Below are 16,345 nucleotides of genomic sequence, written 5' to 3'. Positions count from 1 at the left end.
CCTCTCCCTGAAGGCACCAAATCACAGAGACATGCTGGTTACAGAACAGAGCTCTGGGACTCACACAGACCAGAGTTTAACCTGAGATCTCTACTTAATGATTGCTTGACTTTACACAAGTGATTTCATCTCTCTGAGTCTCAATTTTCCCACCCACAATGTGGGAATGGGTGTTTCTACCTCATAGAACTGTTAGAATCTTTACATGATGTAATGTAGGTAGAATCTCAAGTACAATGTCTGATACATGTTAAGCATTGAATAAAATGGTAGGGTTATTGTTATTGCTGCTTTTACAAAGGGAAGGACATTTCTAGCCCACTCTGTTAAAAGAAAAAGCAGAGGAAAGAAACACACGTTGCCTCTCTCATCACCCCTTACATGTTCCTCTTTTGAGAGGAGTGATTATTTATCTAGGCGGTAGGGTTGACCATGCATAGCCTGGCCCAGCCACCCACATTCCAGCCTGTTTTGAGATATGTTTTCTATAGGACACACATCTTTTCTGCCACTCTAGAAGCAGCCTGCCAGGGTGTTGGGGTGAGATACGAGTCCTGTACCTGGCTCTACAGTGTCTGGCTGGGTAAACTCGTTTCAGAGCAAACATGTAAAGAAGCCCATGTGCTCAGCAGACCACCTCTGTGTTTCCCAAGTCAGCTCCAGTTGCAGTGGAGCTGATGTCTTGATCATTGACTTCCTGATTTTCTTACCTATCTCTCAGCTGGTTCAGACCTCAGAAGGGGTAGCAAGGAGGGGACTGTACTATCTGTTAAAACATTAACAGGTACATCATAAATTCTTTAAAAATTTTTGCATGAACGTATTTTTTTTTTAAGTTTTTATTTCCATAGATTTTTGGGGAACAGGTGTTGTTTTGTTATATAAGTAAGTTCTTTAGTGGTGATTTGTGAGATTTTGGCATACCCATCACCTGAGCAGTATACACTGAATCCAATTTGTAGTCTTTTATTCCTCATCCTTCTTCCACCTTTCCTCCCAAGTCCCCAAAGTCTATTATATCATTCTTATGCCTTCACATCCTCATAGCTTAGTTCCCACTTATGAGTGAGAACATATGATATTTGGTTTTCCATTCCTGAGTTACTTTACTTAGAATAATGGTCTCCAATTCTGTCCAGGTTGTTGCAAATGCCATTATTTCATTCCTTTTTATGGCTGAGTAGTATTCCATCATATGTTTTTAGGGAATCAGCAGGAACTGGATAAGCAGAAAAGCCTCACCCTGTGAGCTGTCCCCATCATTGGGGTTGTTTGCCAGTTTCCATTCATCATGCCATTAACTCCTCAAAAACAGCCCTTCACCACGCGCAATTCTGCTCACCATTCTGTTGTTGTTCTCCTGACGATTTCTCAGCTTTGGAATTTTTCCCATGAGGGTTGTCACTTTTGTTTGCCCGTGTTCCACTGACTTCATTCTTAGTTTCTCCAGACGTCTTTTTCTCAGCTTTGCCAGATGCGCCTTCTTCAGCCTGGCTTTTGGCTTCCATTTCCTTTTGCTGCTCCTCTGCAGCCAGGCGAGCCTTTTCTTCTGCTTCCTTCTTGGCCTTCTCCTCTGTATCCATGGCAAGTTGGGAAAGGCACCGAAAAGAGAAAAAGAAGGCATGCTGTTAGGAGAATGACCTGTTTTAATGCACAAAGAGGATCTATGGTGTTAATACTGAGTGTGTGGGTACATTTCTGCTTAATTCATCAGATTGTCATGTATTTAGGAAACCAATAAAATAGGTTCATGATGATGTCATTCTGAAAACAGTGAGTTAGAGGATGGGGCAGGGAGAAAATAATAATAAGGATAGTAATTAATAATCCAATATTGTAATGGCATTATGAGTATCATCATTATTAATAGCTTCTATTGAATGTGTTCTCTATGCCAAGTGTTATGCTGTGTATTTTTGGGTGGTACTTATTTTCATCCTCAAAACAACCTTACAGCAGTTACTATTACTGTGACTGAATCTGACAAATGTGGAAATGAAGTCTCAGAGACATCACAAAACTTTCCCATCACCTCAGTAAAAACTTCATATGGGTTTGCGTAAGACCTAGAGTTTAAACACAAACAACTGACTACAAAACAAAAAGGGAAAATATCCAACACTAGAGCAATTGAAGACAAACACACTGAGGACACTGTTTATGAGTTTAAAAGAAGGAAGAGGATAATTGAGCCTTATGAACAAAAAACACAGTCTTCAAACTATCCACAAGATAAGAGGGAGCCTTTAGTTTGGCCAGGTACCTGGTCTGTGTCCTCCCTTTTAATGAAACGATACTAGCATTATTTCCAATCCAGCTGATTACAAAAGGGCTTGGCTCTGTGCTTAAAAACACAGCAGAATTGCATAGGTTAAGTATTTATGAAAAGACTGGTTCACTCATCCAACTCATATTTGTTGAGCAGCTAGAGTGTCAAGCACTGTTTCAGATACAAGGAATACAGCAGTAAGCTAGTCGATTTATGGAGAAGAGATCATAATTAAGTAAATAAATGACTAAGATACTTGTAGATTGTAAAAAGTGCTTTGCAGAAAACTAAAACAGGGTAATATGAACACAATCAGCATAGGGGAGGGGATTGCATTAGACAAGGAGGTGGAGAAGGCCTCCTTGACAAGGTGACATTTAACCAAGTCCTAAATTATGATGAGCTGGCCATGCAATAATCTGGAAAAATAGTATTTTAGCCAGAGGAACTAGAAAATGCAAAGGCCATGAGGTAAAAATGAGTTTGATATGCTCAAAGAACACTAAGTATAGTTAAAGTAAATTTGACAAGGGCTTAGCAACAGATGATGTTCATGACAAGCAGGGTTCAGATTATGCAGGGCCTTGGAGGCAACGAGGTGGGCATTGCATTGTAGAGAATAACCTACACAGAAGCCATTTAACAGAGCCGAATCCTCCCAAGATTCTAGAGGCTCATTCCACGTAGCACTTAGTTCACTCCGAAGACCTTCCAGCCTGTGCCATCAACTTCCATTGGGAAAAGCCTTATTACATTTTTCTCTACATGTGTTTTAAAATTCCCCATACTTCATTACCAGGTGTCTTATTTATTTCCTTTGTGTTAGCCTTGGTCCTGGGAAAAAAGCTAACTCTCATAAGTAATCTATTTGTTTTTAATCTAATGGATATCAGAGTGACTACGCATTTATCATGTTTCCATTTGTTTTAGCTGCTAAAGAGCTCAAAGCCCAAATGTGGTCCAGGTTCACATGTTCACGAGGCTTTATGACACGCATTTTGTGGAAGTGTAGGACGTCTGTTTTAGTCTGCTTTTCCTGCCTTTGTATTTCCTTACCTGTCTTCCTTAATATATTTTCATTCATTGATCCATCCATCCATCCATCCATCCATTCATCCATCCAAGCAAATGCCCTACCTTCATCTCCAAACAAATTAAATGAGATTCTGGAGAAAGAGGGGCAAGAATAGGATATTTTTGAGTGTTTTCCAGGTGATTTAAACATACAGAGTTGAGAAGCACTGATTTAAATGTTAAATGTTTGCCATTCAGTATTTCATGACATTCTACTGTACAAAAGGATGTATTTATTATTTACATTGAAAAGGTTAGGAAAGATCTCTTTACAAATAACGTAATTATGTGCATGTAATGTATAAAATATCTTTCAGCCTTTATAGAAAGGTACAACTACAGAGTGAAAGAATGCTCTTGCAGAAGAATATGGTCAGATGGCATTCTCAGTATGATGCGGGACCACAGAAAGTCCCCTGGAATGTTCACTCAGGCTTTATCTCATCCTTCTTCAGTGACTGACGATGGGGTTTAAATGTCATCTCTGTCACTGAATTCTCAGTGCTTGGCATGGTGCCTGGTGCATAGCATACACTCATGAAGTATTTGTTCATGAAATGAAATGTTTCCTATGGGTGTGATTTATCCTATATGCCAGTGTAAATTTATTTGTATGTATCATCATCACTCTTCAGCAATCTAGACAGACAGAAAATACAGAAAGTATATAAACTCTAAGTCTTATTATGAAAGAATAGTCATCTGCCAAATGTTAGTTTCCTTAGCCAATAATGTAGGTGAGTAAAAAGATGACTATTTTTACTACAGAGTAGGAAATTGAGGCAAGGAAAAGGAGAATTCATTCATATTCAGAACCTGGTATCAGTTTTAGAAAATAATTTATAACCCCCTGACAGAATCCCCACTGAATCCATGGCAAATTTTCAATATTCAAAATAACCCCAAGTTGGAGGTATTTTTGATAAAAACTGAAGGTGTTAAATTCTAGTTTGCTATGAAAGAGCATAAAATATTATCTGAGCAAGAAAAATTCATTTGACAACTAAGTCAGACCAATTTTCCATGGGAAATCTAGCAAAAAACATAAAAAACTGGTGGTGGGGGTACATTTCAGAAACAAATTTGGTTTTCTTCTTAACTGTAGCTATCAGGCAATTAATGCTTACATGAATGAATGGTAGCCCTTCTGACATCATGATCAAATCAGTTATGAGCCTACCCTATTGTATGAATTCTCTACAGCAATCACGTTACAGCAAGTGGTCCTGCAACTTTTCTACTCAACTTCTATCTCTTCCTCACATCTCTGAGATAGCTGACATTAGTGTGATCAACTGCATGACACTCAAAGTGATACAACTCAAAATTTGTAGACTGAAACAAGCAAGCACATAAATAAGAAAAAATAAAATACATTGGCAGGAGGTAGGTCTTTTTAACTGAAGTCAGATTCCCTTTTATTCTCTGGGTAAAATTATTAGTATGGATGAAATATTCCCACAATGAGAAAAAGGAGGTAAGAACAGTTATTTTATACACACTCACAGGTTCCAATGACAGCATGTATACAGAGAATTCGCTTTTCAGGTCTTAGATTTGACATTACTAGGCTTCTAGACTAGTAGAAAGCAAGAGATGTGTGGTTCAATTCTGTTTCTTTTGGGTTCCCATGTCAGACTCTCTGTGGTGTTGGGACTTGTGATAAAAACAGCCAATAGCAAGCAGCTAAGAGTTAAGACAGAACAGAACCCTCAAGATCCATAAATTTCCTTCCTCCCAGTGGAGAGCTGGTTCTATCCCACACTGCATGTCCATACAGCTTTGGGGAAATAGAATTATGTCTTTATTTAATTTGCCTTCCTGTATAATGATACTATGGGGTTTCAATTAAAAATTGTATTGGACTAATTATCTCGATATAATTTTCTGAAATGCCTACTTATACTACCTACAACCAGAGAGAGAAGAAGAGAGAGAAAAGATAGAAAAGAGAGAGAAATTGACCAGAAAACCCAAAATATTATATGAATTTTGACTAGTCAAATCTCAGTTCTATACAAGAACAAAAGAAAGGTGCTTCTAGACATTTAAGAACTTAGAAGGTGTTCCCACTTCCTGAAAATTTTAGTCAAAGAAAAAACTTCAATCAACATCAAAAACTCAAAAATGAGAAAAATATGTAAATGAATAATTCTTTACATATTGTAAATCACAATATTCAGTATCAGAATAAAATACTCAAAATAGAAAGAGAAAGGTCAAATACAAGACAATATTATATTATGATCCCAATTTATCTTATAGATATGTACAGAAAAGCAAAATACAAAGAATTACATTGGAATTTTACTAATAGTGATATATATCTGGAGAGGTAATAATTTTCATTTTCTTTTATATATATTTTTTATATTTCAGCATGTGTAACTTAAACATATTAGTCTAATACCAGAAAAATAAATGTTAAAAAAGTACTAAATACTGAATGGAAATTAATCAATATTGATCAGATTTGAAAATTATGTTCAAATATCTTTAATTGGGAATAGTGATTTTTAACTCTAAGGGCTATAAGAATATTTATTTAATCTTTCCTAATAATTATCAGTTCTGGCCTACCTAGTTTTGTAATCAGGTTGGTTAACAAAACCAAGACAAATTTCCAATGCATTTATTAACATACACATTCAAGTGCCCCATTAAGGACAGCCTTTTGAAATCAGGGTCATCTGGGGCAAAAAAAGAGCAACGAACAAAGCAACTACCACCAACAAAAAACAGATGTGCATTAGATCTTTTATTGGCACCAGTCAACCAGTAACAGCATTACTGAGCTGCTGAGAATGTTATAAAATATTAGTTATAGGTTGGTATCTTATTAACTTTGTATTCAAACCTCTAACCTTCTTTTCCAATTTGTATAAATAGCAGCTACTACTTAGGCACCAACCTTGTGCAGGCTCCTTTCTTAGTGCTTTATAGGTATTATTTCTATTCTTCACCTCAATTCTGTGATGTACATTATCATCACCAAAGTGAACCTCAAAGAACCTTATCTGAATTTGCAAAAAAAAAAAAAAAAAACCCTTGCAAGTCAAGACTCAATATTCTCTCTCCTCCCTGCTAACTGAAATGTGCCCTGATAACCAAACTATTCTCCCACAAAATATTCATAACCCTAGGCTCTGTGCCTTTGCCCAACCCCTTTCTCCTTGTTCTTGTTTCTAAATACGCCACCTCCTTCAGGTCTCAATCCCAGGAGTCCTGCTACCTGATGCCTTCCCAAACACCCAAGCAGGGCTACAGACAACTACTTTGTGCTTCTGAAATATCTCTATCCCCATACCTAAGACATTTAACAATTATTAGCTGTTTATTTACCTCTTCTTTTTAAAGGGCAGTTTTCCCCTGAAACTGTCAAATGCTTCCCGAGGTGATTAGTTTCAGAAGGTAATTTTAGTAAGCCAGATAATTGCAAACAAATTATTTTGAAGTACCTCTTTAAATTGCATGTTGTCAGAAATTGAATTTTCAAGTGTAATGAGTGTAATTGATTATAACAGAGTGTTTCTTTGGAGATGATGCAGTAGCTGCCATTGCTGCTTGCAACGCCTGCCAACAGGGAGGATTCAAATGTTTAAAGCATTTGAATGAACTAGGAGAGGGTGTGTTTAAAATAGGGAAGAGGTGTTGGCTCCCTCCACAACTCAGGGTGCAACATCTGTCCTGAAATGATAAGGGTTCAGTTATGCCCTAAAAGTGCCATCAATATAAACTCCTTGCCTCACCTGAAGTGAGCAGCCACTTGAACAGAATTTTATAGACAAATCACAAAACTGGACAGAATTTTGTGGACAAGCCTTTGAATAACTACAACAGTGAGGCTGTTTCTTTCCTACACTAGAAGCAGAACCCCCAGCCCCCACCCCAATGTATGGAAACCAAGACTGCCAGAACATGCTCTCACCCACCGTCCCCACCCTTCTCACCTGGTGTACTGACACCAGGAGGGTAAAAATGTGAGATGTTGTGTTTGGGGAGGGGATGTTATGTTTGGGAAGGGGATGTTGTATTTTTGTCTGATGTGAAGGCTTAGGGCTTAGGCTGGAGGTGCTGGTGACAAACTCAAGGCTTTGACTGAATTTCCATTCTTCATTTGAATGAAACTCTGTAGTAATGTCTCTTCCCTTCCCCTGCCACAAGACTCTGAGCTTTGAGGGTGGGGTGTCTGTTACTCATCTCTGTACCCTGGGCACTGGGCACAGCCTGGCACATAGTAGGCACATAATAGATGTTAGCAAAAACTGACTCTTGTTGAAGGCTCACCTCCATGAAGCTCACTGGGAACAGTCCCCTCACTGAGCTCCCAGAGCCACCAATGTCTGTGTCCCTACCTGGAATCAGGCATCACAGTGTCAGACCTCTTATCTCAGATTTGTACTGCCTGTACACATAGGGCCTCCATCCCTAGTATGATCATGTAGTATGTACCGATCATGGAGTACATGCTCAGTAGTCACAAATGCACATATGAACAAAGGAAGCAAAGCTTCCAAAACTGTGCAAATTTCCATCTTTTTCTGTTGATATTACCAAGGGCCTCAACTTTTAGTTCTGATGATGTCTGCTTCAGGGAATTTCTGTTTACCGACAATTTACCATCATCTCTGAAGACCAATTATATGGTTTGAGCAATGAGTGAAGGGAAATTGAGAATATGAAAGGAATATAAAATGCATATAAGAAAATTAAAGCGCCTTATATTCCAACATAATGGCCAAAGCAAGGTGGCTATTAGTGGGTCTTTACTTAGGCAAAAGAAGAAATTAAAGCCTCACAGTTGTGCCACATGACATCAAATGAAAACGACAAGATGGTTTAGCAGAAACCAAGAAATAAACCCCCACCTCCTGTAGAGTCTTCATACCAGAAAAAGGAGTTTAGTCCCACAGGATAAAGAGCGTGATGCCAGGAGCCCTGCAGGTCTGCTGTATTTTATCATGCATTGATTGTTAGATATTATGAATATCAAGATGGTAGATTCTAATAATCAGCAATTAGAATCTGCATCGTGAGCAACTGCGCTTTATTTACAGCACACATAACTCAGGGAGGACAATCTTGTTTTTATGAGTGGGTACTGAATTGGTTTGGACAGGTCTGTGGTATGTTACCTTTGGGCACCTTGGCTCTCCATCTCTCCCGATTAATGTGCACCACTTCGGTCCAAGTAGCTTTAAAGCTCTTATAGTCAATGGGGATGACGGAATTGTTGATCGGGGCACTTCCCTCTGAACCAGAGCTCTTGACACCTGATCGCTTGGCATCTGATGAGTTGATGCTATTCAAACTGGAGAACAAAAAAATGATACCAAAGAAGAGGGTTAGTGTTTGGAAAATGTCTTCCAATGAGCAAGCCCAGGGGAGGAGTGGTTAGCACTCATCAAGTTATTGCTGTGAAATTTCTGGATCCTGATGTTTATAATTATTCTATTTTCCACATATGACAGGTGGGAAATTCTGAATTTTCATCAGGAAAAATATCAGCATTGCAGTCTCAAGAGTCTCTATATTCTTCATATTTCTTCTTTGCTCATTGGCCTCTTCTCTTTTCCCAATAACCAGAATCCCCTCATGAATTTTCTCTGCTCTATTCTCTGAAACTGATCAATTTGAACTGGGACATCTACTTAATTCCACAGTTCACCCACCTGCTTCCACACTGACCACTTTTCCAAATTACCTAGAAACTTGCTCCTCTTTCTTTCCAGCTCTGCCCGTCCCCTGCAAGGGTCTTTATGATCCCAGGATCCCCAAGTCCAGGAGAAGTGATAATTTCCTTACGTTGCTGGGAGAAGATGGAAATGCAGACAGCATGGAGATTGTGGGAGACTAAGTCATGCAAAAGACTTTATGGGCAAGTTTGTAAATATTAAAAAGTACCGTCTTTCTGGAAAACTTCAAAGAAGTAACTACTACTACCAAGCAGCTAAAGCAATGACTGGTAGGAATACAAATTCATGATGGACTACACAAGCAGAATATGTTTCAGCCCCAGTGCCCGAAGAGCTGTGAGGCCATGGGGACTCTGGCAGGGGGCTCCGTCCTCCTTGTTAGCAACCTTAAGAGGGTCCATCCATCTGAAGCATCCCTGGGGTCCCCTTGTCCTAACATTTGTCTTTCTTTACTCCTTTTCCTGCTCTTTGCTTCTCCATTTTCTATTCATTCCATTTCTCTTCTTCCTTTTTTTATGACAAAGCCCAGTGTTTTACGTGAACAAGGAGATTAGTAGTAGTAGTAATAGTAGTAGTATATCTAATAAAGACTAAGAGTTAGCTTTATTGTAGCTACACTTCCTCTGTTCTAGACCCTGTTGTAAGGTTTAACATAGATTGAATAACTTATTTAATCTTTGCAGCCACCTCTGAGTATTGTAATACACATTTTCTCAGATGACGGAAGTGAGACAATTTGCCTGAGATTTCACAGCTAGCAAATGATGAGGTCAGCAGTTTTTACTCTGGTATTCTGACTCCAGAGCGTGTACTCTTTAACTACTGCTCTACCCTTGATATAATGATGTGGTGGTAGAAGGTGATTTCAAGCTTTTGATTCTTTTTCTCTACTTTGTTCTTTGTGCAAACCTTGAAAGTCAGTTTCCTTTCTTTGTACGTACTCTTGATGAGTGGTACTGTCTTTGTGGAGTATTACAGGAGCAAAAACTGTCTGGGCACAGCAGGCAAACATGCAGCAAATGGGGTGGTGGAGGGGCAGCACCAGGTGCCTGCTGTTATGATTTAGACATTGGTCACTCCTTACAGTTTAGCCTGGATAGTACGAGTAATACAATTTCAACTGCTCTGATAAAAGGAAAGAGGTAGACAAACTTTTACAAGAAGGAGCTAAGGCAAATGTCTGTGAAATACCATCCCCATCCCCTGCAAAAGAAGAATTCTACCCTCATCGACAGGCCAACCTCACCCCCAAGCCCTCAAGCTTCCCCACTGACCTCGAACGCCTCTGTCCTGTCCCGCCAGTTTGAGAAGTTTCATCGATTAGTGGACTCACAATCTTCTCAGTCATGTCCGTAAGCACAGTGAAGGTGGGTTCCACGATGAAATCAATGAAACCTGAAGATAAACAGCAATGCTTCAGAGGAACCACATATTACCCTGGGCCTTTCCATACTTTCCAGAAGAAACTGATCTGGAAGCTCCAGATCAGATTATAAGAGAATGGGTTGATCTTAATCGCTTTATATATTTCTTGATTTGGATATTACATGTCAGTTTCATTTCTCCTACATAGCTTCCTATGACTTTTCAGGATAGTTCAATAAAGTGCCTAAGAAATACATACTCAACACCCACTACAGAACAAGCACTGTGATAGTAGCTGTGGAAAAGACTAAGAATGAACAATACAACCTGCCTGAAGTTAAGACATTTGAGCTGAGTCCTTAAGAATGGGTGGAGAGGACTCAATGTCTAAGATAGCCTGCTTCCTTTGCTTGCATCTCACAAACTATTTCCCTCATCCTATTTACTGCAGCAAATATCTCCTTAGTTGACGAGACTTTGTTTGTCTCCCTTTAAAACTCTACCTATCCTGAATGGTCTGTCATTGTCTGCCTTTAAAATCCTTCCTCTTTTTCTTCCTCTATTCTGTAAATAATGGTGGGGCTAAGTTATACCCCAAAGTGAGTTATGCTCACTTTAAAAAATATTTCCTCAGTACTTTGGAGAAAATACCAACAAAAATGCCATTTTAAAAGAGGTGTATTTTTTCTTTTAGAATGTAAGATCTTCAAGAGCAGGGACAATGTTTTCTGTATGTTCTATTGTGCCTAGTACACTGTAAATGCTCAATAAATACTGATGATGGGAGGCAGTGAGTCTTGAATGATAAGGGTGAGAAACTGAAATCCCAAATACTGTTTTGTTGCTTGTTTTATTATGACCTAAGATTAAATTGGGAAATACTGGCCTTTTTGGAAAATTGTCCCAAATATTACATTCAAATAAAAGTGCAATGAAAGAAAAAAAAAAAAACAGAATGGGTAGAGAGGAAGATGTGGCTATTCACTCTGGGCGGTGGGAGTGGAAAAACCCAAGTGAAAGAGATAAGAGGGTGTAAGATGTATCTGGGGACTGGCTCGGGAGTAGGAATCTTTTGGACTTAGGGAAGGAAAGCTTGAGAAGGCAGGTTATCAACAGCTCTAGGAAGAAAGGTTCCTAAGTGTTCAGATAAAGGGTTAGGACTTAGGTAGACATTGGAGGCTCCTGGAGATGTTTGGGCAGCATTGTCATAAGAGTTTTTACATGTTCTTTAGAAAGTTAATCTGGCAAGATAGATAAAAAGGAAGGGAGCAGGAAGGGAGAAGGATGAGAAAATCATTTAGAAGCTATTGCAATTGCTCAAACGAAAGATAAAGAAGGCCACTCTAAGGTGGAAATGCAAAGCAGGCACAGACACCTGCACAGCAGGAAGTGGTACTGCCTCTGTATGGGATCTGCCAAAGGCACCTCAAGAATGTGGCTGGAGAAAGACAGTGGGCTCAGTTTCAGATTTGCTGATTTTGAGGTACAGGGGGCATATCTGGATGGGAGAGGGCAAACAGAGTTGGAAGAAACAGGATTGGAAACTAGAAGAGAGCTCAGACCTACAACTATACCTTTGTGAGATCACCATGATAGAAAGATGGCTGAAGTTGGGCTATAGCGATTGTCCCAACAGCTCAGACACTCAAATGTTCTGTAACAATCAGGAGAAAAAATAGGAGCTGAAGCTAGTGGGGATGGTGGTAATTCATCACACAGCCACATGAAAATTGGAAGCAAACTGAATACCAACCAGAGGAAATGTTGCCGATTTCCCTTTGAAGGGCATGTTTGGAAACGTATGAATGCATATTTAGTTTTCACAGTGGCCCAAGTAAGGGTGATGCTGGCATTAATGCTCAGCAGTAAAGGATGTTAAAAGTCCTACAGTGTAATTGATAAAACAAGAACTATCCCAACCAAATACCAGTAGTATACTCATTAATAAGGAAGCAGTGATAATCAAATATGTATTATGGTTAATTACAGTGTAATTTTAAGCTGAAACTTAAGTGTTTGATGACACCACTTTCGCCTTTTTTTCTGACAAATTAAGCTCAACGTGTTCAAACCTGAGCTAACTCATCAGCTTCCCCACAACCTTTGTAAATGGGACAATGGTCCAACCACTTAATCTAGAGTTCTGTTTTTATCTTAGCTTTGTGTTCAGCCAAATCTTTGACACTTTAGGTACCACCTGTCTTCTGAAGAGACCAAGTGTGTCACTGTCCAATTCTCCATGAACAAGCCACATTCCAGGGAGAGGAATGGAGAAAGTGGCTCCATCAACCCAATCAAGCAGAGCCATGAGCACAACATGGCAGAATGGAGCCAGTTCCCCAGCCAAAGAATCACTAGGAACATCTGTGTTTAGTTCTACAGGCTTCCTGCTTTGGTGCTTTCTTCTATCCAAAGAGCTTGCAAACACGTACCTACTTGTGACTGAGCAACCATAGTGGACTTTCGGTCACACAGAGGAGAAAAAGGCAGCCCCAGCTCTGCTTCTCTGTCTCCCTAGAAAAATAAAAGGTCATAGTAAATTAAGAAACAGTAGGCTGAGTCATCCAGATTTCATTTAGCAACTTTCACTGTCATGGAGGCCACTGGTCTTTATTTTAATTATTACGATTATATTATATTACCTTATTAATAAAATATTTAATTATTAAATTAAAATATATGCATTATAGTATTACAATATAATAAGTCTTTATGGAGACTGCCTCTCTACAAAGAAGACAACAAAAGGCTGAAGCCCTCTGGGATCCAATAGCTCCACCCAACTGCAAAGCTCATGCTCTTGTAAAGAAAGCCTCATTGGGCAGTACTAGGACCTCCATGGAAAATAAGGCAACAGGCAATATGTCATGAGGCCTGGAGCCAGCACTGCAGGCAGAATTTCTGTGTCTTTTCAAGTCATCCTGGGTCAACCTGTGGCCTTTGTTTAGTTAGTGAACTCCTCTTAGTTGTGGGCAGTGTCTGAAACTAAAATTCAAACTGGACTGATTCAGATGGATTCTCCTAGTGCTGCCTAAAGCCACACATTTGGAGCAAGTGCTTCTGGCTTCTAAGCCTCAGAGGTCAGTTCATAATGAAAAGTGGACCAAAAAGAGCCAGAATAAATGATTGCTTGTGTCTATAAAGTTAGACAACAATAAAACACAATTGTCTGACCAATATATTCTCAATCTCACCAAAAGGTATCACCATAATAAGCAAGTGCTATGGAAAGTCTAAATAATGATAGAGATGTTTTTTAAAAACTTGGATCAGAGTCTTAATACTTGTCATACCCCCAGAAGAAAGGGAAAAATATGTCACCCTTCTTATACTAATGAAGCTGTGCTAATTCATTTTACTGCCTCCGGATAATAGCTACTGACTTGTGCTTGAATCCTGTCTTTCTCCTACTAGATGTATGATAGATCATAGATGGGTTATTTTCCTTCCATACCTTTCCGTTTTTATCACTTGTTAAATGTGGGATAGTAATCTCTACCTTATAGGGTTATAAGGATGAAAGAGAAAAATGTATGTAAATGAATATAAAGAACTACTGTTGTTTCCCAATGGGTGGTTCTAATATTTTAGGTCAAGATTTGAGAAATGTTAAGTGAACTCGTTCACCTAATACATTCTGATTGTAATAAGTACTGTCAATAAATTAATATAATAGCAAATAAAGGGTAGTAACAACCTTCAAGCAGGCCTGGTTCAAAACTGAATGCTTCTTCCTTCTAAGGCATGCTACTGAAGAGAACAGATGCTAGCTCACATGTAGCATCAACTGAAAGGACGGAAAAGGAGTGTGTGTCTGAGGAAGGTGAACAGCAGGGTCACAGTGGAAGCTGGGGATATCCAAGTGTCTCTGGAATAGTCCTTAAGTGGCTCCGTTCCTTCTGCACCCTCTTCCTGTATAGATACCCCAGGGGACACAATGGCTTCTTTATTTCAAGTATGCTCTGCTGAAAACTGCTCTGTCTCTCAAGCGGCATGATAAAAATGATTTCTCCCTGAGTGATTTCTACCTAGGTGGTATGTAGAAAAGGAAGCATATTTATAACATAAATTCTAGTGATGTAGATGGTTTGGTGGGATAGTTCAGCTAAAACAAATAAAACCCTTTATATTCCCATGTAGCTGGGATACAAATTATTCTGTCAGTACATTTTAATGGGGAGGATGTGAACGCTCTCCATTTGACTATTAAAGGATAAACACTAATTTGAATTTCATTACTGAACAATAACCTGATATTAAAAAACTCCTAATTCTGTGAACTTGTCCATACTCAATTATACACATAATTTATATGTTTTGTATTTAATTAAGCTGTGTACACTCACCTATTAAAAGCCTACTTTCAAACAGAGGTAATTGAATTCCCTTTGGAAAACAGATATGAATTGAAAACAAACAATGCTAATAATAATGTAGAGAAACAAACTTCTACTGATGAGTCCTACTTGAGTGATAATACAACACTGTATGACTCTATAGCTATAGCTTAAAATTATTCATAGACTTTCCTCTTTATTGAAAAGGTCAACATTTTCAAAAAAGGGCAAAACTCTCTATTTACAAAGGATTTTTTTTTAAACTCACTCATTTTTTTTCTTCCAGGAAAGCTGAGAAAAATAAATATCATTCTTGTGATATGGGTTAAGATAACTCCACCTAATAAAGTCATGTAGTTGGTATGCAGAAGGAAGATAATGAATATTTGTTGAATAAATGAAAAGACCAATTTGCTTAGAAACACTCCAGTTCCTTTGGCCACTCAGACATTTATGACAGACAAACTAAAGAGAGCAATTAGGCAGGTAGCTGTTCTCTAAACCCCCATTCTTCTCCTCCTCCATTTCCTGTCTACACAGCTAGACTCCATTGCCCAGAACCACTGCCAGTTAGTGCTCAATAACAGAATAAGAGAAGGGATGCATTTCTACCACAGTTCAGGCTGATATGTCTTATTCCTACTTCTCCATGCTTTCCTCGGTTTGCTGGCTTCATGTAGACAAGCAGAAATACAAGGTAGATGGCAGAGTATGGTGTAAAATCACTGATTATTATAGAACCACTTGCCAATCAAGAAACATGCATCCTATTCCTTACATGAGTGGGTGCAAAACTTCCATTTATGTGTGCACTTATACATTTAGGGGTTTGTTTGTTCTGGTAGCTATATGTAGGCAGCAGACCAGTCAAAAGAAACAAGGATTCCATCTGTATTGGAAGTTCACAGAGAAGATGGCATCTATCAAAGTGAGAGGTTCCAAAGACATTTAGGTAATATCTCAAGTAAGTCTTTTCAGGTGAAATGAAGAAAAGGGAAATGTTTGAGAAAGCAACAGAAAACTCAGATTGAACAAAACACAGTAATGTATATTCTTCTTTCCCAGGGGAAGCAGGCACAAATACAACATAAAAGAAAGGCATTGTAATGTTGGATTTAAGATAGCATAGTAAAGTTTCAGCTCTTCCAGAAATTATCACCTCAAAAATAAGGAGGGTAAGAAACAGAATGCAATCACACATCCTAGGGAAAATGTGTAATTTCAAATCAAAACTATATGACAAAGGGCTGCCAAATGCTGTAAATATCAGAGAGGAATGAGGAAGATGCCAAGAGGGTAGGTAGAGAATAGACATTGAATTGCAAGAGGCCCTACAACTGCTGTTCACTATAGTCTTGGAAAAAGTAAAGGGACACACACACACACATACATACACACACACACACACACACACACACACACACACACACCATGCATACGCCACTTCATAGGACCCTCATAATAATCCAAGGACAATTATAGATAGCTTAGAATACTATTGCTTTGATTGCCCTGTGGTACAAATCTGCAAAGAGTTGGTCTGAAAAAAATACATTTCACTCACAGATGGTAAATAATAATAATAAAGTGAAGAAGAAAAGATG

At 38.8% G+C, this 16,345-nt stretch overlaps 1 protein-coding gene across 14 annotated transcripts in view; it reads right to left on the bottom strand.

Annotated features, from left to right (window-relative positions):
* The window catches only part of PDE1C (phosphodiesterase 1C), a 613,256-nt gene that overhangs the window by 144,102 nt on the left and 452,809 nt on the right, over positions 1-16,345 (bottom strand). For all 14 annotated transcript variants that reach the window (XM_064380482.1, XM_064380481.1, XM_064380483.1 and 11 more), the window contains 4 exons: positions 12,837-12,918; positions 10,314-10,434; positions 8,479-8,654; positions 1,343-1,573 (listed from right to left, as the gene is read on the bottom strand). In XM_064380482.1, the coding sequence (XP_064236552.1) occupies positions 1,343-1,573; positions 8,479-8,654; positions 10,314-10,434; positions 12,837-12,918 (610 nt within the window). The remainder of the gene's footprint in view (positions 1-1,342; positions 1,574-8,478; positions 8,655-10,313; positions 10,435-12,836; positions 12,919-16,345) is intronic.

This window comes from Aotus nancymaae, unplaced genomic scaffold, assembly GCF_030222135.1.
Source record: "Aotus nancymaae isolate 86718 unplaced genomic scaffold, 86718_ANA_hifiasm-v0.15.2.pri h1tg000025l, whole genome shotgun sequence".
In the NCBI taxonomy this organism is placed as follows: domain Eukaryota; kingdom Metazoa; phylum Chordata; class Mammalia; order Primates; family Aotidae; genus Aotus; species Aotus nancymaae.
Note: the sequence above shows the minus strand (reverse complement) of the source record. Positions and strands in the feature narration are given on the sequence as shown.